The sequence below is a fragment of the Sylvia atricapilla genome, chromosome 5, assembly GCF_009819655.1.
Source record: "Sylvia atricapilla isolate bSylAtr1 chromosome 5, bSylAtr1.pri, whole genome shotgun sequence".
Taxonomy (NCBI): domain Eukaryota; kingdom Metazoa; phylum Chordata; class Aves; order Passeriformes; family Sylviidae; genus Sylvia; species Sylvia atricapilla.
The window spans coordinates 62318085-62341852 of record NC_089144.1 but is presented as its reverse complement, the minus strand read 5'-3'; the positions used below and the strand labels follow the sequence as shown (position 1 = coordinate 62341852).

The window sequence follows — 23768 nt, the reverse complement described above, 5'->3', positions numbered from 1 at the left end:
AGGCCACAGAATTTTTTTAGGATAACAATGATGGGAGGGAAAAAAACCTCACAGAGGAGAGTTTCTTCTCCTAGCAAAAAAAAAAAAACCTCATCCAGGGCAAATGGAGGAATGAAATTCTGCAAGGCTGCTTTGTATTTATGGTGATGAAAATACAGTTTTAAGCAGGGAGGATCAGTGTTCAGCATTACCAATCCTCTTTGGGAGAAACCATTTCTGCCTAGAGGATATGAAAATCCATTTCTGCCTAGAGGCTATGAATAGCAACCTGAAAAAGGCATTAAAAACTTGGGCTGGAGCCTTTTCCTTTTTCCCTTTTTTCTTTCTCTTTTGTTTTTCCCCTATTTGTAAAGACTATCTGAGAGATTAATTTTTATATTTATTTGCTTGCTTGCTGTGTTCATACACACAGGAGGCAAGGTATAAAGGAGGCAAGGCTGCCTCATTTTCTGACTCAGACACACCTGTGATGTTAAGACCAGCTCTGCTAACTTCTCTGGAGTAAAGACACTTCAAGGTGGTTTTGTCTGTCTTAGAGATTAGTCAGTGGCATGGAGGGACTGAGTCTTCAGGAACATATTCTGCGTCACCCAGGCTAAACCAACTCAAAATGGTTCTTCAGAAGTTTGCCAAAATGACTTTTTACCTCATATCCAGATTAATTCTCAAAATTTCTTCCAGTATCATAAATCAATCTTCCTTTGGCATTTTTCTCCTGCATGACACTTCTGTAAAACTGTTGTTTTGGAAAACACTGCCTCCTCAGTTTTCTTTATATATATTGCAGAGATACCAAAAGTGCCACCACCCAACTTTTTTCTAATTACAGTCCAGCTTTCAAAACCTCAGACCCACCCATGCCGTCTGTGCTACACTCTTCACAGAAAGAAAGAAAGAAAAAAGGAAAAAAGGAAGTAACTATTTGATTTATCTGATTGAGGTAAACTGCAGTGTTTAGAGAGAAAGCCACAAAATAATATGTAGTTCTCTTCTAGTTTTTAAAATACCTGACTACAGACAATAGATTTTTGCATTTGCTGTCACTGTGTATTCTAATAAATGAGTTTACTTGCTTGTAAAATAGTCACATTTCAATTTCTCTCTCCACAGACTGACAGAAAACACATCTCAAATTCATATTTAGCATATATGTCTAGAGGCATCCAGCCAGCAACCAGAAACTAAATTCCATGTGTACTATGCACTCAGTCAAAATAACTTCAAAGAAATCTAAGTCTGTCACATTAAATCAAGAATCATAAAAATGTTGTGGGTAATCGCATTATTTGGTCAATTTTGTGAAGAGATAAATCACATTAAATCAATTCTTTTACTTCTGAGAATTCTCTCCTCTGCAGTTTGACTTGTGTAGAGATGCAGCTGTCATTATGAGTGCTGGAAGATTATAACTGCATAGATCCAGTTCTCATACCTGTTTCATAAGGGCTGGACTAAAACCCATTGAAGTCAATAGATCCTCCTCATGCGCTCCACTGGGCTTTAAATCAGCCCATCCTCCCTGACCAAGGAATGAACTGATTTTCCAGATACTCATAACATGACAACAGGGGGGGTTTTTTATGCAACATTCAGTTTGAAGTGCAATTTTGCAACGTCATAGAGGAGTTAGTGCAATTTAGAAGGAATTTACTACATGAGCTGTATATGACTATTTGCTCTCCCTCAAAAGAACTAGGTGTTAAAAGCTGCAGTAGTTTTGAATTGCTTTGGGAGTCTTTTTTCCTGATTTCTTTGCCTATGAAATGATACAGGCCTCATCAAAACACTGCTTGAATATGACACTGGATGTATGCCAGAGATAAAACAGGTGAATGAATTTGCTCAAGGAAGGGTTATATTTGGCTCGAGTCAACTTCATTCACACATTAACAAATTATTATAAACTGTCATATAAGACTTAGAATAGGAAAGATGTGTTTTGATAAAAAAAAATAAGGATACAGTTCATCTGCAGAAGCCAAACCTTCTGTTTATGTGGATGTGAGCTATGAGGGAGCTGTGGACACTGACCATGAGGAATCCATTCTCACTCCCTAGGGCGTAAGTGGTGGCTTGGGTGAGGAACAGGATCCCTGGCTGTCAAAACTGGTTGCTCGGCCAGGTAGCTGCAAGAAAAGTGTTATTTTTACAAATGTCATCATATCTGGCTGTGCATCATGCTCTTTCAGAGGATGAGAGACTCAAAAAATAATCCAGATCACATCTAGACCCTTTCTAGTCTCTGGTGTCAAAGTCTCCAGCAGAACTAATAATGGAAAAAAAATTTCCGAAGTGACCTTCTAAAAATGCCTCTGACTCATTTCACAGGAGTGGGTTTATATCACCAACAGGGGTGCCACCTCTGTCTCCTAACTTACATAAACCAGGCAGAGCCCTGAACCTCTGACAGGCACTTCTCTGCTGCCTTGACTCAGTTTCCTTGCCCCAACACTCTTCTTGGTGTTTTACTGCAGCTTTGGTATTATGCTTTTGTTACCTGTCACAGGACATCTCGAGCAGCCATGACTTACAGGGTGGGGAAATCAAATGACCTCAGGCAGCAACTCATTTTTCTACAGAGATTGCTTTTGTGATGGGCTAAACAATGTCCCTGCTGCTTCTTAAGGCTTCAATACGTATCTTTCTGAGTCCAGAGCTGTGAGAATTTTATGTACAGAACACCAACAATGTGTGGCCACAGCAGATCCCAGAGGGAGTCCAAGCCCAGGGACTTGTAGATATAATCACCCTTGCATTTGAAAAAGCTTCCAGTAAGCGTCTGTTGAATAACTCAGGAGGGAGCTGCTGGTATGTTGCCACAATTTAGTCTAATTTGCAGGCCAGTTCCAGATTAATGTTTTAGCAATAGCAGCTTATGTTAAAGATTTTTGAATAGGAAATGATTGCTTTTGAAAATTTTGCAAATGATCTCTTCTAAGTAGCTGTAAGCTCTTTATCATAATCTCTGGAAATTTTAAATGTCTAGATGCAATCTTACAATGCCATCAGAGCTTCAAGGAAACTGTTAAAAAGGCCCTTTTAAGAGATAGATAAACCCATGCAACTAGATTTAGGCTGTGCTGATGTTCTACCTGATCTGTAGGTGCTGCACTGATTTTCTTGACTCTCAGAAGCCCATAAATGTGAGGGACAAAAATATTCAATATCAAGGAGAAAAATTTGTACTTCTTACCTCTACCAGAGGGTGCCAGTGAGTTATTGGTTTACGTGGGTAAGCCAGCATTTCATTCCAATGATCCCTTCCAAGGCCTTCGGCATCAATTCCTGTCCGGCATATTCCAATGACCTCATTGTGCCCTACTCTGAGAATTGGAGAGAAAGAAAGAATTTACTTTTAATAAAAAATAGTTTTAATAATGTCTGATATACAATTCTGTTTACTGGTTTAGTGTGGCAAAGTTTTCACATCGTTTATTACAGATATTAGTTTTAATGGTAGTATAGTAATATTAAATTCTGTAATGGTAACATCAAAAACCTCCAGCCATTTCCAGAGGGCTTCTAGCAGCCATAAAAATAACAATGAGAACATAATCCTTGCCATTAAAAGGTTACAACCCAAAAGACACAAGGATAGAAAAGGAACATAATACACAAATTTATCTGAAGGAAAACATCCTTGACTTTTGTGGGAGAGGAAGGTGAAGGAAAATAGTGGGGAATGTATTTCCTGCTGCAAATGCTTCAGACATAATTTCACAAGCTATCTCCCAGCTCTAGCTGTTGTCATCTTTGGAATTCAGTCAAAAATGTGAAAGGTTAACAGTCATAGCTGTAATGGGCTATACCTTAACACTTCTTTCTCCTCATAGTGCCATAAAGTGGTTGAGGAACACCAGAAAGTAATTTTCTGTACCTTGTCTCTGTGTACCTTAGAATTGTGCTTTCCAATTTCCCCTTAGCAAGTGCTGGGAAAGGAGGAGCTGAGGAGGACTGAAAGTGTGCAAGCTGCTGTGCTCCTTCCCTGCTAATGGCACCGTGGTGCCACTCTCACGTCTCACTGAGAAAGTCTTCCTGGCAGAACTTGGAGAACAACCAGAAATCTGATGGTGAGGGAAAACAATCTGAAGGGCGATGTTACTAAATTGGACTTTCACTGTTTGTTTGCCCTGCAATCTCAAGAGCTCATTACTAATAACAGTTGAATGAGGCAGACTTGGCTTGGGCAGGATTCTGTCAGTCATGGTCTTGATCAACCTGCAGTCCTGGAGCCACTCTAAGCAGGAGTCTCTTCCTGTCAATTCTCAGTGAAGCCATAGGTAATTAGCCCGAGACATGTTATCAGTGAGGGCTGAACCCAAAGGTTACATATTGAAGGTTACCTATTGAAAGGTTATTTTACTGAATCAACCGAAGAATTAATTATGACTTAATTCCATGTCGTAATTAGCATCTAATTCCTTTTTAGTCACTGAAATTTTTTTTTTTAGTTTCAAATACCTACTATTTAAATAGAAATTAGAGGGATGAGGGACTTTTTTAAGCTAGTAGATATACCTGATTTCTATAGTTTATACATAATCCAGCCCCCAGAAATGGACAGGGATGTATGTCGTGCAGTGATCAGGAATTGCCTCAATGGTCAGAAAGTGAACTGTGCTTACCTGTCATAATCCATCACTGCAATGGAGAGGCTGACCTGGTCCACATTCTCCGGAGGGATATCAAAGATGATGGCCTCATTATAAACGGGATTCAGTGTGTTCTTCTTTGTGGTTGTTTTCCTCTTTTTCAGTCTCCGTCCCTCGCACATCAGTGACACTTTGACATAGGGATCTGAGTAAGCAATAGTCAGTTCATGCATCAGGACCCAAAGCCATTCAAATGTGTAGCATAAGAGCAATATTTGTGGTAGGAATGTTATATTGCTAAGGTAAAAAGTTGCAAAGATTTGAGTGACCCTGGCAAACACTACTTTCATCATGTTGTAAATGCAAAGGAAAGGTGCTGGCACTCCAAACAGACACTGTGGCTGCCAGACCAAAGGTAGGCCAAGCATCTAAACAAGTATCCATTTTCCTGCTACTTCCATCCCACAGCCACGCTAGGCACACAAACCCCAAGATCTCATTCATTCGCTTCCTGAACAGACTCTGCCTTGTTTAAAAAAATAGGTTCACCTGATGCACCAGTTATATCCATTGCTTTGAGATTCCGACATTTGATGACTGTCAAAGTCATTCTCCCAGCAGTAGGCAAATAACAAAGGGAAAACATGATCTCACCCAAATCTATGCTTTCCTGAAAAAGAAGATAAAGTATTACAAACCTGATCATACTACCAAAGTTTAGCTCAGATCCTGCAAAACAATATTTTTTTTTAACATGGAGAGAGGCTTCTTTTGCAGCCTCAGATACTTCTGAAGAGGTCACAAGCAATTTTCAAAAATTATTTCCATAAAGTACAGGAGGAGTAACAACAAAATCATATCTTAGTGAAAAAATCTTCAATTACTAAGCTGAGAAATTAAAACAAATTCAGAGTCAAAACTTTCTGGATTCCTGGTCTTTTTGTGTTGAATTCACGTGAACAAAAAGGTGCCGAAATAAAATGTCAAGTTCTGCTCTTGAAAACACTCATACTCCATCAGCCCCAATAGAAAGGAATCTGATGGGATATTTAGATCATGCACATTTACATGCCCTTTAGACACTGGAATTTATGTAGGAGAATAATTTCTGCACAAGTATGTGTATAAAAAGCTAATCCTGTCTAAGTGCTTAAAAAAGAAGAGCATGCTTGTAAAAGTTGCTCTCTTTACTGCTCTCAATGTGCTTTGAGATATTGTTCTTTTTCAGAAGAAAAGCAAAGAGAAGAGTAGCACCTACAGCTTTCCTGGCTCAACAACAACATTTTGGAGGATAATATATTCAGGAGGATGGAAAGGGTCCGTATGAATGTTAATAATCCTCACAAAGAGACGGGTTCTATATGGACACCATGTGCTAAGTACCCGTGCAATAGGATGTTGTCATACAGTTTAGAGGCAACAGTACTTGAGATGTGTAACCTAAGGAGGAGAGTTTCTATCAGCTCCTATTTTTTCCTTTTCACGGTTATACAACTATCCTAACACTGGAAAAGGTTAGGTTTTGAGATGTTTGTTGTGTTCTAAATTCTTCCTGTTCTGAATTTTAAATACACCTTTTCTACCACTCCACTCCTCAAAAAATTCTCCCCAAAAACATTAAGAACTTAAGATATGAGTTTGCAAGGGGCAGGTAAGTAAGCCACTCTGTAAGGCAGCCACTCTCAAGCATGCTCATGTGATCTGAAAGGACTTTTTTTTTTTTTTTTGACTGATACTGAAAAGCTTATTTTTAACATCTCAGCTTCAATATTTTTTCTGTTAAACCTGCAGTTACCCTGAGAGTACAAATTCGCTTGAGAGCTGCTGGATTTATGGTACAGCTGTTCTAGCACCAGAAGGCAAGCATAATATATTTTTAAGTGAAATGTATTAAAATAATGATCTCTGTGTAGATGACAAAAATATTGTTTACAGTCATAAGACAAGACTGGGCTTCTTGTTCACATTCTTCTGTTGCTTATGTGAACAGTTTTATTGATTTCCTTCAGGCTAATACTCTGTCTAAATTGAAACAAGTATTTCACATCTTGCTTGAGTAAAGATGGAACTTAATCACAGCTTTGGGGTGTGGGTTTTTTAAATTTTGTTTTGTTACTGTTTTTTTCCCCTGCATTGCAGACTAGATTGAAGAATACAGTTTTGGAATAGCTTTAAAGTCTCTGTTGCAGTGGTAATAAAATATTGACTTTTGTGTAGGTTGGTCAATTCACATGTTCAGTCATTTTGCTGGGATTTTGTTTTGACAATTGCTAGTTTGATAAGCACGTAAACATGCACTGTGGGCAGATTTCATGCTTGTCAGAATTTCAGATTTCTCAGAATTTCAAAATGATTGCGCTCGTTCAGTTCACACAGGACAAATACAGCTATTTGACCTGTCCCTTTCTTTGCCACAAAGAGTGCAGGATTTTGTGCCACAGATTAAATTACCAAACTCAATTTTCTATTTCAGAAAATAAACAAAATTTGAACAAATGAATGGTGATTTTTTTCCCACTCATTTGTTACAGTGGCAAGCGATGTGTCATATTTTGCAGGTCTGACCTATCTAAACACAGTTTCTCTTACTGGCATTATTCTCTTAGTTCAGAGTCTGATGGCTGTTTCTCATATCCATGTATCAAACAGATCTCACCCTTTTGTTTGAAAAGAAAATAGAATTCCCTGAGTTTCTGTGCTTCAAATTTACCTAGAAGTCTGTGCTGAGTGAGGTGATGAAGATGAGTTGAATAATGAAACACCATGGGTAGCCCATAAAATGATCCAATTTTTTCTTCTTCAGAGAAATGGATTGTGTAGTTGAATAGAGAAAAAAACATTTTGAAGATGGGAGTATGAACTTGAGTGTTCTGTTATTACTTTTGGAAGAGGAATTGGGTAGACACTCAAAGGTTTGTGCGAGCTCAGCTGATAAAACAGAATACAGACAGGACTATGTACTATGACTAAAATACTTTAAAAGAAGCATTGCTCAAAATTCTTGCCAAACTCACTCCGTTGTTACTCTTCAGTACATTATTGAGGGGCAGAGAAAAGCAGTTTCTGCTCTGAGTATCTGCCAAGACTGGTGATAATTCTTCATACAGGGGTGTGAATGTGTGAAGTTCTAAATGTTCTTTTGAAGAACTGAGATTAAAATTATATCTATATATTATAGTATAAGAAACTGTGTATTGCGTAAAATGTCTGAGATATCTCCATTTTCACACACACACTTTTATTGTTAATTTGAGCCCTGGAGATTCATAAATTTGGAGCTGAAAACACAGATTCAGACCTAGATTATAAACATAGTAATGCTTTGTATCGTTTGGGATTTTTTTTAAAGTTCTCATGACAGTCTTTGTTAATCATGTTGATTATCATGAGTAACATTTTTAAATTCCCTAGATCCTTAAATACTATCAGTTTTAGCTGAGTTTTAAATATAAGATTAAATTTAATTTAGAATCTCTGTGATATGGAAAATTCATGTTTTTCCCACTTTATAAGACACTAGATAATTAAGTTGATGTGAGTAATCTGACAGGAACCCTTCAATACAAGCAAACCTGAAGAAGTCAAGGCACAGACTGCCCCCAATAATCACATCTGCATTACAGCCTGCCTCCAACAAAGCACAACTCCCAAGATACAACCCAGTGGCTGTCACTTGTCCACATTTTTAAATAATCCTCAGATTGCCTTACTTGTATCGCATAATTTCCAAAAATTGCACATGATTTAGATAACTCCTATGACACTCCATCTCTTTTATAGGCCTATTTTTAGTTTTTCTTTTTCTTCTTGGACTAAATTTGGGTTTCAATTATCAGCTAGCTTTATGTATGCTTGTAATGACTGCTTCCCACTGGCTTCCAATAACAGAAAATTCCAGAAAAAACAGCATTGAGCACAGATGCACTTATGCCAGTGAAAGCATTTGTTGGCATCTCATATCAGTCCTTTGCTTATTTCCTATATGTATCCACCAGCCATCACACTGGAGGGTGTGATGGACCAGATACAGTGGCCAGCACTTTAACAGCTTCAGTCACTTTCATAGCTACCATTTTAGCTCTATCCCATCCATTTTCTGGTATGCTGTGTCTAGAATTAAAAAACCAAAACAAAACAAAACCAAAAACAAAAAAACAAAAACCCCCCACAAAAACCAAAAAACCAAAAAACACTAACCAACCAACCAACCAAACAAAACCAAACAAAAAACACCACAAAGAAAGCAATTGTCTCGCATGCATATATCAGTTATTCTGATGAACTTTGTGGGTTTTGAGCTAGAGAATGCAGATTTTTTAAAATAGCATGAAACTCATCCCACATTGGTAGCCATGTGAATGAATGTGCTAATAATATTTTCCCATCACTTCCATTAGGATCTGTCCACATTCTCTGCTTTGTGGCCTCTTGGGAAATTAGTCCAGGAGTTGGCAGAGTCAGAAATAAAAAGTTCCTTATTCTATTCTATTCTATTTGTAATAATACCCAATGGACACCAGTGTTCTCTTTTTCAAACATATGCCTGTAAAAGATGCAGCATTTCTACAGAGGCTGTGCTCCCTACACACCATATGGATAAAAGGGAATGGATGTGAGGAGAAGTTTGGAGAACTTGCAGAGGAGCATCAATCAAACTGATTGAGGTTTTTGAACTGCTGTTGCTGGAAAAAGCTTTGCTGCCACTTACTCCAATTAATTTTCTCAGTTGTTTCCCCTAAATTCAATAAAAGAGACAACTTTTAATTAGGAACCTCCACAGGTTCAGTGGGGAAGGTGGCTATAGATCCTTCCATGTTCAGGGTGGTTTCTACGCAGGTATCAACCCCCATAACTCTGGAACTGAGCAGGAAAACTGTTTATTGCCTATACTGATCGTCTGGTAACTTTCATAGTCTCCCTCCTCTGTGCCAACATCTTAACTAATTTCCTATGATAGCAGGGGTAAAAAGCTTGTAGGAACCTGATATATGAAAAAAAGGTGTCATTTCTGAGTCACAAATGAACTTTAGACCATTTATTCACTGATTTTTTTTTCTTCTTCTTTTCCACTATTTTTTCAAGTTTTGAAATTCAAGCAAAATCTCAAACCAGCAGGTTGCTATGTATTTTTACAATGAACTATGTAAATGCTACTGGAACAGGAAAACTCCCATGCTTTTATTGTTACTAGTCTGTCATTAATTTCCATGATTAAAATAATGACTGTCTGCATAATTAATAGTGCAGTAGAAATCAGATTCCCTCAAAAAATTACTTGTTGCTACTTTATTTATCATTCAGATTGCCATAATCCACAGCAACAATTTTGGTTCTTAATCTCAATTTCAATATCTAGAATTACTTTCTGATTAATTCAAATTGGAATGATGTTTTAAAGACTGCGTGTAAGAGTAGCATAACAAAAATACTGAAGCCATCATGAATTCCATTTGTACTTGCTTTATAAACAAATTATTTGCCAATTTCATTCTCACTTTTCCTGCTATATTTTGAGCAAGTGGCAGTAATAAATGTTAATAGTAATTTTCTAGCTACCTAAGAAGGTACTCAGGCATTTGCTTTTATAGACTTTTGGCTATTTCCTTGAGTAACACTGAAAGCTGTTTTCTATATAGTATGCAAATTCAAAGAAAAAATGCATTGACAGAGCTAGACCTTTGGATTTCTTGAATATCGCAGGAAGAAAATTCCCCCATAGCACAGATTTCTCTTTCTCTGTTTAGAAACCTATTATATTTATTTTGTCTTTCCAATAAAAGCTACTGACATTAAGCTTCAAGAATCAGGGATAAAATATAACAATGAATGTTGGGAGTTGGATGGAAAGAGAAAGAAAACCTGTCCCCTGAGCAAATTACCTAAGATTTAAGCAAATGAAGGTATTCTGGTTTTGCTATATATCAAGAATTAAAAAAGCGATAGGAAAGAATAGAATAGAAAGATAGAACAGAAATCTACCAGTCTGTTTACTCCGTTATGAAATTAAAATCCAATTGTACCCTTGCTATCACAAAAATTATTAAATTCTGTGAGGCTCAAACTGGAGAGCTAATTCTACCACCTCTCGAGGGACCTTCCTTTGGAAACCTTGTCCCCACTGCTAATATTTATTTTTGTCTTCTGTTATTCTTTGCATATCAAACCCAGCTCTTTCATTCCTCTCAGCACCAGTTCCTGATTGAGCTGTTGCCCTGGGAAATGAGACAATTAAGTTTGTGTTTGCTCTTGCCTCTGTGGAAGACGGTATGGAAGCAGTGGAGCCTGTGGCTCTATAATGGCTGTGTCTTCTGCTTGTGGAGGCTAATGCTTGTCTGAGCCTGTCCCCCTGACTGCTCTGGGTGAGCTCTGCTGCTGATCGCAGCCCTGATGGCAGAGGGAGGGCTCTCTGAGGCTGCAGAATGCCTTCAGCAGAGCCATGGAAGCCTCCTGGGTGCTCCTTGAGCTGTTCCCTCTGTTCAGAACCATCTGCCCTGCGCACCCGGGGGGCTGTCACATCTTGCCAGGCAGCAAAGAAGCCCATTCCTGCCTCAGAAGAGCCAAGAACAAGGTGCTTCTGTGAACTAACCGTGACAGGAGAATGAGACAAAATGTATATGGCTTCCCATAGAAAGATGCTTTTCCAAAGCTCCAGTGCAATGTCTGCAAGGAGACTTTGCAGTGAGAAATTCAGAGAGGTCTCAGGGCATAGCAGGTCAGACAAGTCATGTACCTGTGGCTGCCACAGCACTGTCTGCATGCAGAGATATTTAAGCCCCTTGAGGAAACCATGCCCTTCATTCACCTAATATTTATTAATTTTAGGGTGGAGTGAAAGTAGCAGTTTGCTCCTAGACAATCAAAATATTCAAATACTTTGTAGTTTCAAATGAAAAGAAATATTAAATAATAATAATAGAAACCTTCCCTGCCTTCAGTAACTTCTCCGTTGTATTTTCTAGTTATCAACCAGACCTGAAGCAGTTCCAAACATAAATGAAGGTCTCCAAAATGTTTCCTCTAGAGACTGATCCAGAGTGTTCTTTCACCTGCTCAGCAGCAGCACTGGTCACATGGATCCCTTTTACCACTGGCCCTGAGCAGAAATGACAAGTGACAGCAGTTCTTGGTTTAGAAGGGGCTGTTCCCACTACAGAGATGATAAATGTTCCAACACTGACAAGCCCTGAGTCTTTCACACCCGTTTAAGGCTCTGTTAAACCTTTTAGGTGCATTTCCCAAACCATTCATGTAGAGCATAGCCCACTACATTACTCGTGATTAAACATTTCCTCATAGTGCTGCCCTTTGAATGCTAAGAAACAGAACAATCCTTAGAATCCCTCAAGGTTGGGCTACAAAACACACCTCTGTCAGCTCTCTACCACAATTGTCTTACTCAGTGAAAAGTCTAAAGCTTTGTCCACTTACAAAACAGGAGACACAGATTAAACAAAGCAAAGATTATCTTCTGGGTGAAATTCAGAGGTGGGCTGCATTCTTGTGTGATGAGGAAATGAGAAGAATCTATTTCCATAACAGAAGCCAGCAGCCAGCAGAATTACCTGTGTTATTTCCTGCTCTGGCAAGTGTTTGATATAAATGAAGTGAGACAAATGTTACTGTCCTACTTATTTAAAAAAATATATATTTAATCACTTCTGTCTTCCCCAGTGATGCTATTAATTATATCCCAATTGCTTTAGAAACAGCAATCATGCGCCACAGACGTCGCATGAAGACTATGTCCTTACAAAATCTGCTTTTACATTCCACTCCACAAATGAGCAAACTGCAGCACTGAAATGCCTGGTGTTTGGGAACTAAATAATAACCAAGTTCCATCTGTCTACATGAGATCATTCAAGAGGCTACAAGTACATGACAATTTGATGACTAAGATTCCCAAGAGACCACCACCATTGGAAATGGAAATGGCTTTCCTCTAGATTCTGAGCTCAAAGTCTCTTCTGCATAGCTTTTTATAATTGCTTACTCTAACAGACTTCACAGGATACCTTCATAAAAAACCCCAAATCTTTCTGACAGTGACTTGCCAATAATTTCAGGCTACAGCATTAGAGGAAATTTCCAAAGCAAGTGATACTTTTGAAAAGTATTAAAGGAACTTAATAAATGCAGAAATTGTTGGAGCACAAGCAGTGGACTTCTTGCCTAAAAAAAATTTAAGAAACTGAATATTAGAAGTGCTTGTTTGCAATTCCAAAAAAAGAGTTTTCTTTTTTAAAAGTATGCTGTATATTTTGATAGTAACAAGACCTCAGAAATGTATGCAAAACAACCACTTGACAAAAACAGAAGCCTTATGTTGATTAAACGATCTGTTTGATATTATTTGTTTGCTTCTAATGTTATGAACTAATTTTCTCAAGTGTCGTTAGAATTACAGTATTTCAATATACTGAACAACCTTCAGAGGTAGTCTAAAGCTTCCTCTTGATTTTTATTCTTTTTTTTTTCTTTTATAATTAATCAAGTAAACAGAGGAAAATGATGGATTATTAATTAAGAAAGTCAATCACCCATGTACAAGCAAAATTTGGGGATATATCAGGTATCTAAGGTACTTTTAGTACACTACTGATTTTGGTCTAATTTACATAAATAATCTAACATTAAGAAATTAATATACTTCAGCTCTTAAAACAGGTACAAGTTACAGGTTATAAAATGTGGTATGCTATCAACACCATATATAACACAGAAAAAAAGGTCTGAATGAAAAAATAAAATCAAAACTAAAATCGTGAAAAAATATCAGCTTCTGAAAACAATAAGAATAAAAATGACTCTGTGTGTGGGCCAATTCTGCACTTCCATAGACTAAATTCAAATGATTATTAGGAGAAAAGAAAGTGTATTAAAACTTTAGATTGACACAGTCATTTGGTTTAGAGCCAAAAGGATTCAGCATAACCATCCAGTCTGATTTTCCCAGCCTGTATTTCCTGCACCAAATAAAAACTCTTTATGGTTGTGCAAGAAAATATTTTTTAAATTATGTTAGCTACATAATGACAAAGAGTTGTTGCATAACAAAGAATCTCCTGATCTCCTGTGTCAATTTCCTTCACAGGAAAAATGTCACAATCCATTTTCTTGGTAAATCTCATTGGTAGTTTTTAAGACTGCAGAGTTTGGTGTCATACAAATGGATTCTTTTCACACTGGTAAAAGGAATTGTTTTTACCCTCATTTTACTTCTGAGTAGAAAATTCTTGACTATGGAAGAGATTCACAGCTGAGGAGAGGCTGCTTCCACTGTTTTTTCAAGTTTTGGACTAATTCTTTGATCTATGACTTCTCTTGTTTTCCACATCTATGGTTTAGCAACAGCACGAGCAGAATACTGGGTGCAGGAATCATGTCTGAACAGAGACAAAAAACTTTTGGGACAGAGCAAAGGTGAAGAAGCCAAAAGCATGAGAGAAATATATTTACTGAATGGCATCTTGGTCCCTGGGTTCCACTGGGGGGGTATGGCCTTTTCCACTCACACAGCCTGCTTGATTTGTAAAGATTCTTTAGGAACACCAAAACTTATTTGCTTGGATTAGAATTATCTTCCACCAGTTTTAGAATCAGCTGGATCTTTCTTTTTCAGGCTTATTAAAGTTCAATTGACTCTGGCCAAAATTAGCAATTTAACTCCTAGTTAGTGACTTTGATAAACTTTATATCTGGAGTTTAAGACAGTAACTCTTCACTGATTAACATCTCACACAGTGTTTATTCCTGTGAAGGTTTGGCTCTCTCAATTTACAGTTTCTGAAATGCCAGAACTAAAAACCTGTATTACTATTTCATAAAACTGCTCAAGTAAAACACAAGGCACCACACTGCACATACAGTTAGTGGACATCTTCTAGGAAAGCTTCATTTTCCCAGGAAAAAATCAACTGCTGGTTTCTTACATAATTTTCTGAGAATACGGTAAGGCTTGTGAAAGCTGATGAGGCTACCCAACTCTAGAAGATATCTCAATTTTATGTGCTGATGATTTAAGTAGAGACAACCTTTTCAGACACATGCAGTACTTTAAACTATACTGACTGAAAGGCTGAAATCCAAAAACCTCATGCTTTCTCTTAAACTTGACAGAGATGAAAAGACCAGCAGAGTTAGTGCCACCAGGCACTAAAACTGCATGCACTAACCCTTAGTGAGGAAGAAACTTGAATTAGGATCCAGTACCAAGGTGAGCAACCATTTTCATCCCTGTGTGTGTTAGTATCAACCCCAAATGCATAATCTGACCTGGCATTTCAATCTGCTCAAAACCAGTGATGAAGAGTCCAGATATTCTTATTTGCTGAAACCATTCTAGTTATCAGTTAAAACTCCCACAGATACCTGCTGCAAGAGACCAGTGGGCTTTTAAGTAATTACTAAAGTATTAAACACAATGTCAAAGTTGAAGACAATTTTAAAAATGGTTACTTGGACTATTATTCCAAGACCTTAAACACAGATTCCACTTTAAGCTTGAGAACACAATTCTTACATTTACCTCAAATCTGAGCTTGATCAAACTAAGCATGCACAGATTCAGATTTCCTGAGGTGTACTGAATGCTGTTCAGAGCAGATTGGTTGGCCCAGGAGCCAAAATAATAGCTGCTAGTGTGAATTCACATTTGAAAACTACCTCCAGTATTCTACACTCTCTGGTAGTTCTCCTTTCTCAGGGATCACAGTGCTCATGCTGAAATTGGTGAGGCCATTATCAGTGCTCCTTGTCTTTCTAATCATGCCTAGAGCTAGAGCTAGCAGGTCAGACCTAGAGCTAATCAGCCCTAGAGCTGTCTGTCTAGCAGGTATGAACACCATGAAAATGTCTGCTGAAAAAGGCAGGGGAGGACTCTGGCTGCAGAGAAGGGTGTGAAGTTCTGTCACTTGTATTTAGAACTGGTCTGTCCTCTCTTATTCCCTGTGTGGAAACCCAGCCCATGCTGAAGCCCTGGCATGAGTCACACTGTTTGGATACACCCACAGAACCAGGGACAGGAAAACTTCTATATAAATAGCATGCTAGTTCAAAAGAAACTGAAACCAAATCCAAAACAGACACCCTACACCTCACTGTTTCAACAGGTTTTTTTTTTTTTTTTTCCTCCACTTCAAATCCCAGCCAGAAATTATGAGTTTGGAATTCAAGGTTAATAAAGCAATATCTGGAGACTGCTGTCCTCTGGTAGCCTGTCATTCATCCTGTCACCCGTGCACAGACATCCTTTTCTTGCTTGCAACAATAAACAAATTAATTTCTATTTCCTAATTCTTCTTGCTTGTGCCTCTTGAGTTTTCCTAGCAACCAGCAGCAATGCAGATACAAGTACTGGGGACCCTAAGCACAGTGCAGTCAGCAAAAAAAACATTTTACAGTTCAAGCACTTACAGACTCTTTTCCTTACCAAGATTTCTAACCTATGAAAATTTCCTAACAAGAGCAGGATAAGATGGGCCCTTTTTCTTAATAGATGGTCATTTTGCAGGACAAGGTGTTTTGCTAACAGGAAAATGTTATTAGTTCTGGCTAAGCAATGACTTCCATGATGTAGCATTTAATTAATAAATGCAATTTATATACACACAGTGAGCCATAAAGATGACAGTGTGCTCCCAGAAGATTTTTTGGTAATTAAATTTTATATCTTCCCAAACATTATTCTCTGTGTTCAAAGGCAAATATTGACAGCTCCTGTTTTTATATATATATATATTTATATATATATATATATATTTTTTTTTTTTTATTTTGGACTCTGTTGATAAACAGGGTACACTGCCAAAAACTACAAAAGAGAAATGAAAATATGATGTTAATGCTTCTGTAACACATTACTTACTGTGGTGGCACAGTGGATGTCTTTCCATACATTGGCTTCCCTGGAGAGATCTGAGACTTCAAAAAGGTTATCAAGAATAACTTCCCCAATCATGTCATGTCTAGAAAATCTGTCAAAATCATAAACACTGAAATGCAATTTCCTGTTGCTGAGTTGATCATAGGCTACAGGAAACTGAAAGGTTTCATCAAAGACAGGATTTAATGTCTTTCTGTGAACTCGTGTCTGAAACTTCTTTTTCCTATCTGGAAGCAGATAAATCTTAACGTAGGGGTCGGATGTTCCTGTGAAGTCTTTAGCAGGCAGATCTAAGGCTTTGACAATTGTGACAGCCAGAAGTTCATTCTCATAGTCATACCGGAGAGTGAAGTTAAGTTTTCCACATGTTTTCACATCTTCTTGTTGCCCATCGGAATCCACAGACTTCTGTTTGTAGAGTTCTGGTTTTATTCTCCCAATGCTGGTTGTGGTCTCTCCCCTTTGCAAAACCGGGTCTGTCCCCATGTTAAAATCAACGCTGGACACTTGCATCTGCCTTGGCAAGTGCCTCCTGAAAGAATTGTGCCTGCACACACACACACACACACAGGCAAACAGACACACAAAGAACAAGCCATGGTTATCTCTGGGAAAAGACCATCTCTCCATAGAAAATATAACAACAAATAATTGAGAGCTCCTCTCTTTAAAAGAATTAAAAAATAATCCTCTCCGCACCCCCTTCACTGTTTTGCAAGTGTTAAAGCATCCTTGAGAGGAAATGATCATTCAGAATTAATTTCTTGGCCCAGGGGACACCCACTGTCCCAGAAATAAATACATTTATAACTTTGCTTTCAGACTATGCAGCTGAAATTGAATTCATGTTCTTTGTGAAAAGAAGTTGACAGTTCCAACATCACATGATCCCACTTTGCTAGGGCATGAGTAAAGCATGGTCAAACAGAAAAAAAAAAAAAAAAAAAAAAAAGCACTTGCAGAGTTTTCATCAGTACTCTCTGGTTTTTGGAGGTATTCCACGGTGGTTTTCCAATTAAATATTTACCAGTCTACACACTGATGACGGTGAAAGGTGCCTGAAAGGGAAATGCAGAGCTGTGTCTGGAGGTTTTTAGCATAGTGCTTTGCCATCCTACAACATTTTATATTCACCTGCTTGGTATCTGCTACACTGAGGTGCAAGATGCCTTCACAAAAAGCACTGGGAATATTTTGTTCTGCCTACAGTGAATTTCAGAGTTCTGTCAACAATTTTCTGCCTTTGTTTTATTTTCCCTTTTGTTCTCATGGTCTGCTGTGCAGTGTATTAGAAACTGATTCCTGTACCACTAGCAAGAAACAGTATGTTAAATTCCTGGCAATTCTGAATATATTGTTGCAGAAACATATGTATTTATGGGCTTATCTTGGCTCATGCATCCGAATGGAAAGTTGTGGTGTTGTACTAAGAGTGAAATCAAACCCCTGGCATGTCATACAACCTTAGAGTAGCATAAAAACACTGGTTGAAAAAGCTTCACAGCATTTATCATCAGCAGATGCCATAATGACTAAGCTATCCAGTTTATTTTTTTAGGCATTTTCACATTTCCTTGTTACTTCCCTACCCCAACAATCTGTGCTGCAGAAGATTACCACCTCCTCCTGTGAGCACACTTAGTTGCCATTAAAGAACAATCTGATTGTCAGAATTTCCTCTGCTTTTTGCAATCAATTGCTTATTAATGCCACATGCAGCCTTGCCTTGTTGCTTGGTTTCTCTGTGGTGTTGTGTTCTGAAAACAAGAGGTGTCACAGCTGTGTGTTTCTTTAAATCAGAAATGCGAATTGTCCATTTGAAAGCAACCAGGACTCATTTCATAGATATTATTTGTATTTTTGCTGTAAGTGAAGAGGTTGCAGAAGGCATGAAGCACAAAACTGCCGCAGTTGAGCTGAGCAGAGATACAAGAGTGTAATTTGCAGCTATTAAATAATAGACAAGAACGTTTCCCCTTTCAGCTGTTTCAGTCCTGCTAGGTGCAGGGAGCAGTCCTAGCTCAACACAAGAACAGGGCAGGGAGAGCTTCATAGCCTAGACCTGAAGTAGCACAAACAAAATCCAGGTGTTTGGATGTCAAATTTAGATGAGCAATAGACCCCTTTTGTAACACACTTTGCCTTTCTTTCTTTACAGATAAAGCTGAAAGATTTTCTTCTCTCTTAAATGTTAAATACTCTCTGAATTCATAGTGTCTAATGTCCACCTTGTGGAGTGGAGTGAGGAATGAAAAGGCCCTGACTGGTCAGAAAAGTAGCATATTGTCCTCAAGGAGCTTCACAGCTGTGCTTGTGCTTTTGCCATCCAAGAAATGCAACCTCATGGGTGTGCCAAAACATGGGAGAAGAGCTGAACTCTACCCAAAATGTAGTGCAATAAATTCCTGGGCAGGCAGCAGTTTAGGGACTATTTTTTTAGTATCTTTGACTCATAATGAGGTCCAGGAAGACTGGTATTACTGGTACTTGTGTCAGTGCAGAGGAATCCTGAGCAGAGATGCCTTCCTGAGTGCTCCTCACACGCTGTACTATTGAGATGCCCAGATGACCACAGAGTTACAGGATAGTTTGAGTTGGAGAGGACCTTAAAAATCATCCAGTTTGAATCCCCCTGGCATGGGGGTATTGTGTTCAAACCCTGTTGTACAGAAGCAGCAGCTAGAATTGCCTTTGCAGGGGAAAGAGTGAAACCGATTGTAGGGCATCAGTCTGAGCATAAACAGGTACCAGACAAATTCTCTGTTCTTCAGCTTCTCTTGCATTCTTGACAATCTGGGTTAATGCGAGCAAAAGCAATATACAAGACCCCAAATCTATGATCTCTAAGGTACCAGCTTTCTTTTAAGCTTTCAGACTTCATATACTTCAGATCCTCTACTGAATTGTTGTGAGATGTCACAAGTAAAAGAATGCATTTGTATGACTGTTCCCTGTGGGAATCAGCAGCACTTTTGCTCTAGTAAGCCAAAGTCCTAATTACACAGTGCCTAGTATCTGTTCTGAGTCACAGCATTTCACCAAGACAGCTAATTGGTCTGTTAATTATTAAGATGTTTCATTGTTGTCATGGCAACATATTTATCTTCCTTTGTTCTGCAGTAACAAAGGGATTAATGACTGTGATAATGAAATACAAGGATGTCAGAAAACCAGGTTGTTAAAATGTGGCAAAGCTACCAACATCTGCAAATCCAGGTACTTCAACCTCTACTGACTCCGATGTGCAGCACTCCTACAGTAGACTTGCCTTCCATAATAGAACAAGTGCATTTTGAGTGATAGCAAATCTGTATGTAAATTTAGTATAAAACTGCATTTTCATGGGCATAATGACACTATGAAGTTGATTTCTAGCTCAGTAAGACTGCCACGTCTGTGACAAATGGGAGGGATAGGATGCTGATTTATGATATGACTTGAGATTTATGAGGGGTGACTCGGGTCTAGCTTTCCTAGATGGCATTAGACCAATCTTTTGGTCCAAATCCAGAAAAGGGCATGATCACTTGCCCTTTTAAAAAGGTGGTATTTAAGCAGAACAAAAGCCTCTCTCTTCTTGCAAACACTAAAATCAACAGATATGTTTGGTTTTCTTTAGCCTTAACAAACCCAAGCACCTCACTTTTGCCTTCGTGCCTCTTGGGAACTGACTGGCTCAACATGTTCCTCTCTAGCAGATGCTAAAGAGCAAAAAGCATGTTCTTGGAAAATACAGGTGAATGGTTGAAGAACAGATTTTCATAGAAGCAATAGAGTATATTGCAAAATAATATCAAAAAGTAGGGGAAAGGGTGATTCTCAGTAACACAGAGCAAAATTATTTCCAAATGAGCACCACTGCTGCAGCTCTTCTGCTGTAGTGTACTGCTTAATTGGTGTCAAGGACTAAAGAACTTTTTACTAACAGGTCTTTCCATATTATCAGAGACTATGAAAAATATGCAGTTATAAGTAAACAGAAATGTATAATTTTCTCGTACTAACATGTCCCTGTGTTAAATGTACAGTCTAAAAGACATGGTCAGGCACATTTGATTGTTCCTCTGATTGGCCTATTAAAATCCTCACGCTTCAATTACAAGGACTTAATATGATTTCACTTATTTTATCAAGAGCTGATGGCTGCCTGAACCCATCATAGGACTGGTTACAACCCTTTAATTTGCCCCAGCTCAGGTGAGATCAGTGTACAGGAGACAATCCAGATAGCAAACATTTCTCTCAGATCCTTTGGAATGGAAATACAATGGAATACATTTGGGAGAGGGTGTATCTGAATCCCTCAGGGCTCCTGAGGACAACAAGCAGTGCTGCATTGAAGATGGTGAAGAGTAGTTGTGCTACCTCTGTATCTGCCAGTGACACCTTTTCATTTAGAGGCTCCCAGTCAAGGACACCAGAGTCAGGTTTCAGTCATTTTGCTGGTACCTTGTTGCCAGGTGGGGTTACCACACAACAAGGAATAATTCAGAAACCTGGTCTAAATGTCCAGCCTTAGTGTCATACGTGGTGTTCTTGGCAGCAGCAATTCATATGGGCTGTTAAGTTAGGACTGCCCCAAAGACAGGCAGGGTGTAGATAAAACACGTTTACAAACAGTAAGATCACAATTTCTGTGTAATTTTTAAGGCACATGTCATTCTAAACATGTTTTGTAAAAAGAAGCAGAATTTTTCACCAAACTCTAAAAGAAGGTGATGCTTCCAAACACTGCTACTAATTGACTGTGATGGGACAATCAGTTACTCAAAGCACAGGAACTGTCCCTTTCAGAGGAGATTTAATCCTGATGATCTTGAGAAGATAAAAAGAAATCTCCCTTACCAGGTTGCAGAAAGACTGGTATTAATAGGAGGTTTTACTCTTGTAAAACTGTCTTTGGCTTCACAAATATTTTGTGTTCATTTAGATCCCAATCCAAATCACTCTAGAGACTTGTAAGAATATTTTCACTGCCTGAAGTAGATCTGGAGCATATCCCTGGAACTTCTCTCTTCCCCTAGAGTACCACTGGGACTATTCAAGTTCATTTGCCAGCCAGCTATTTCTTCTGTCTCTTTAGGAGGTCAGACAGTCTGAATACTTGGATTTGATGGATAAAATTCTTTCAGTTAATATCCTTTTAGGTAGCAGTGAGCTGGGTAATGGGCTTGTCTTGCTAAACTGCACCAATTTTTGTTCCTCTGTGTTTAGTGTGACAGTTACAAGTTCAAAATTATCCGAGTGTTGTGGGAATGTTTCTCAGTGTGGTTTGCATACTGTGCTCCTGTTCTGAGCAGATGAATACAGTAGCAGGAACCAGGCACAGCCAAGGTAATGTGGTTTAAAGCCAGCTGGAGAGTCTCATAATTCAGGAGATGCTTCAGCTGCTGAAGTCAGTCAGACCTCCTCTGGCTGGAGTGCTGTCATTTTGGGAGCTTCCTGTGGCTTCCTGTTGGCTGTTCCATGAGGCTGGAATAGCTGAGAAAAAGCACTTGAGCACTCACTGCTGCAACAAGTGCACTGAGCTGGCCAAACACTGTTTTTAGGTGCCCCAGGGGGCCAGAAAAGTATGGGCCCACTCAGTGTAAAGCACGTTTCTTCTTCTCCTTTTGCCTCTAATTATTGTGAATGTGAGCCTTTTTTTGTTTGTTTGTTTTGTTTTCTTTCTTTGAGTTTAGTGGGATTTTTAATTTGGTTGGTTTTGGGATTTTTTTTTTTAATTTTTTTTTATAGGTAACATGTTTCTTTAGCAAATGGCATTTTGAGAAAAAAGCTACTTCCTAGACAGTATCTGTACTGCAACTTATGGCATTACACAATGCTTCAAGTTCCTCTTTTAGCCTTAATTTTCCCAATCTTTGCTTATGAAACAATCCCCTTTTTATTTCAGGATTTGGTCTTTGCAGTTCATTGTTTGTTTCCATGCATTAAATTTGCTATGAGTGTTTGAAGAAAATCCCATTTGAATTTATAGGTTCCTGCACATCTTCACTGCTTTTCAATATAAAGTGGCACCTAATGCAGCATTAAAGTTTGTGTCCTCCACTTTAATACTAAAGAAACCACTAAGGAATGCTGTGTGCTTGTTATTTATTTATAGAGTTACATGGAACAGCTTTGAGATCTGTATTTTTATATAAGGATCTGTATTTTTAGACTGGAATTTTAATTCCTTTGTAATCAGCAAACCAAGTCTTAAGGAAATGTGCCATCAAAAATGAGTCTATCATTTATTTTGTTGAGAGGGAATCTTTCATCTTGAAAACAACTGATATATCTATAAAAACCATCTCTGTGAAAATCTAGACTTGCAGTTCTTTTAAAAAAAACACTGAAATACCTATCCCTGTGATAAAAACCCAAAAGGGAAATGCTTCAAGTAGGAGCATCTATCTTTACAAAGTAGTAAAAAAATGTAGATTTCACTTTCATATGTTAAAATGATTATGCAAACTGAAGGGACACTAAATATTTCGGAATATTCTGTTCAAAGAACAATGTGGCTTCACATTCACATGACTGATGTTTCACCCATAACTGCTAAGAAACGTGTGAATAATCCAGGATCCTGGGAATTTTCAGCAGCGTTCCTGCTCAACTTGTTGCTGGCAAAGGTGCCGGTAGTGTGGGTGCCTGTGACTTACCTTGACGAGGAGGTGGGCTCGGTGATCTGCCTCTGCATCCGAGCATGTCTGATCAGGTGCTCCTTCAGCGCGTTCTGCACCTCTGCTGGTATATCAGGTGAAGTGTGGCTGATTTTCAGCGCAGCTTCCAGCACCTTGGTGGTGGGTTTCCCATTTTCTTTGACTTCCTTTTTCTCGCTGTTCTCCAAAACCTCTGTAGGAGCGCTGGAGTTGCTCTGCGGGACATTAGTGGTGCTGAAGGCGAGAGGTTTGCTCCTCCAGCAGGGCCAGCACAGCTTCCAAAAGACAAAAAGCGAGACCACCAGCAAGGCGAGCCCACAGAAGCTGACAACGACTGCTAAGAGACTGACTGAGACGTCTGCAAGGAATTAGAACACAAAAATAATCGTGACAGACAAACATGCAGAGAAAAAAAAAATTAAAAATTACACAGGCAAGGAGATAAAAGCATTTTCTATTATTATGTTTGTGTAGAGATTTAAAGTCTTATTTAAGATTGCTAGTTTTCTCTTTTTTTTTTTTTCTTTTCTTTTTGATATCTAAGCGTGTACCTTTTAGATGCTATTATTTTCTAATATCTGCTTCACAAACAGTCTTTTAATCATTCAGGCCAAGGGCCAGCATGTGTACCACTCATCACATGCT

The 23768-nt window shown here is 38.5% G+C and overlaps 1 protein-coding gene across 1 annotated transcript in view; it reads right to left on the bottom strand.

Moving 5' to 3' along the window:
* Positions 1–329: 329 nt before the first annotated feature.
* SYT10 (synaptotagmin 10) overlaps positions 330–23768 on the bottom strand; it is a 35104-nt gene continuing 11665 nt past the window's right edge. The window contains exons 2-7 of the mRNA XM_066319726.1: positions 23124–23481; positions 16459–17023; positions 5142–5262; positions 4626–4797; positions 3194–3323; positions 330–2126 (exon numbers count right to left, since the gene is read on the bottom strand). Of these exons, the coding sequence (XP_066175823.1) occupies positions 2055–2126; positions 3194–3323; positions 4626–4797; positions 5142–5262; positions 16459–17023; positions 23124–23481 (1418 nt within the window). The 3' untranslated portion in view covers positions 330–2054. The remainder of the gene's footprint in view (positions 2127–3193; positions 3324–4625; positions 4798–5141; positions 5263–16458; positions 17024–23123; positions 23482–23768) is intronic.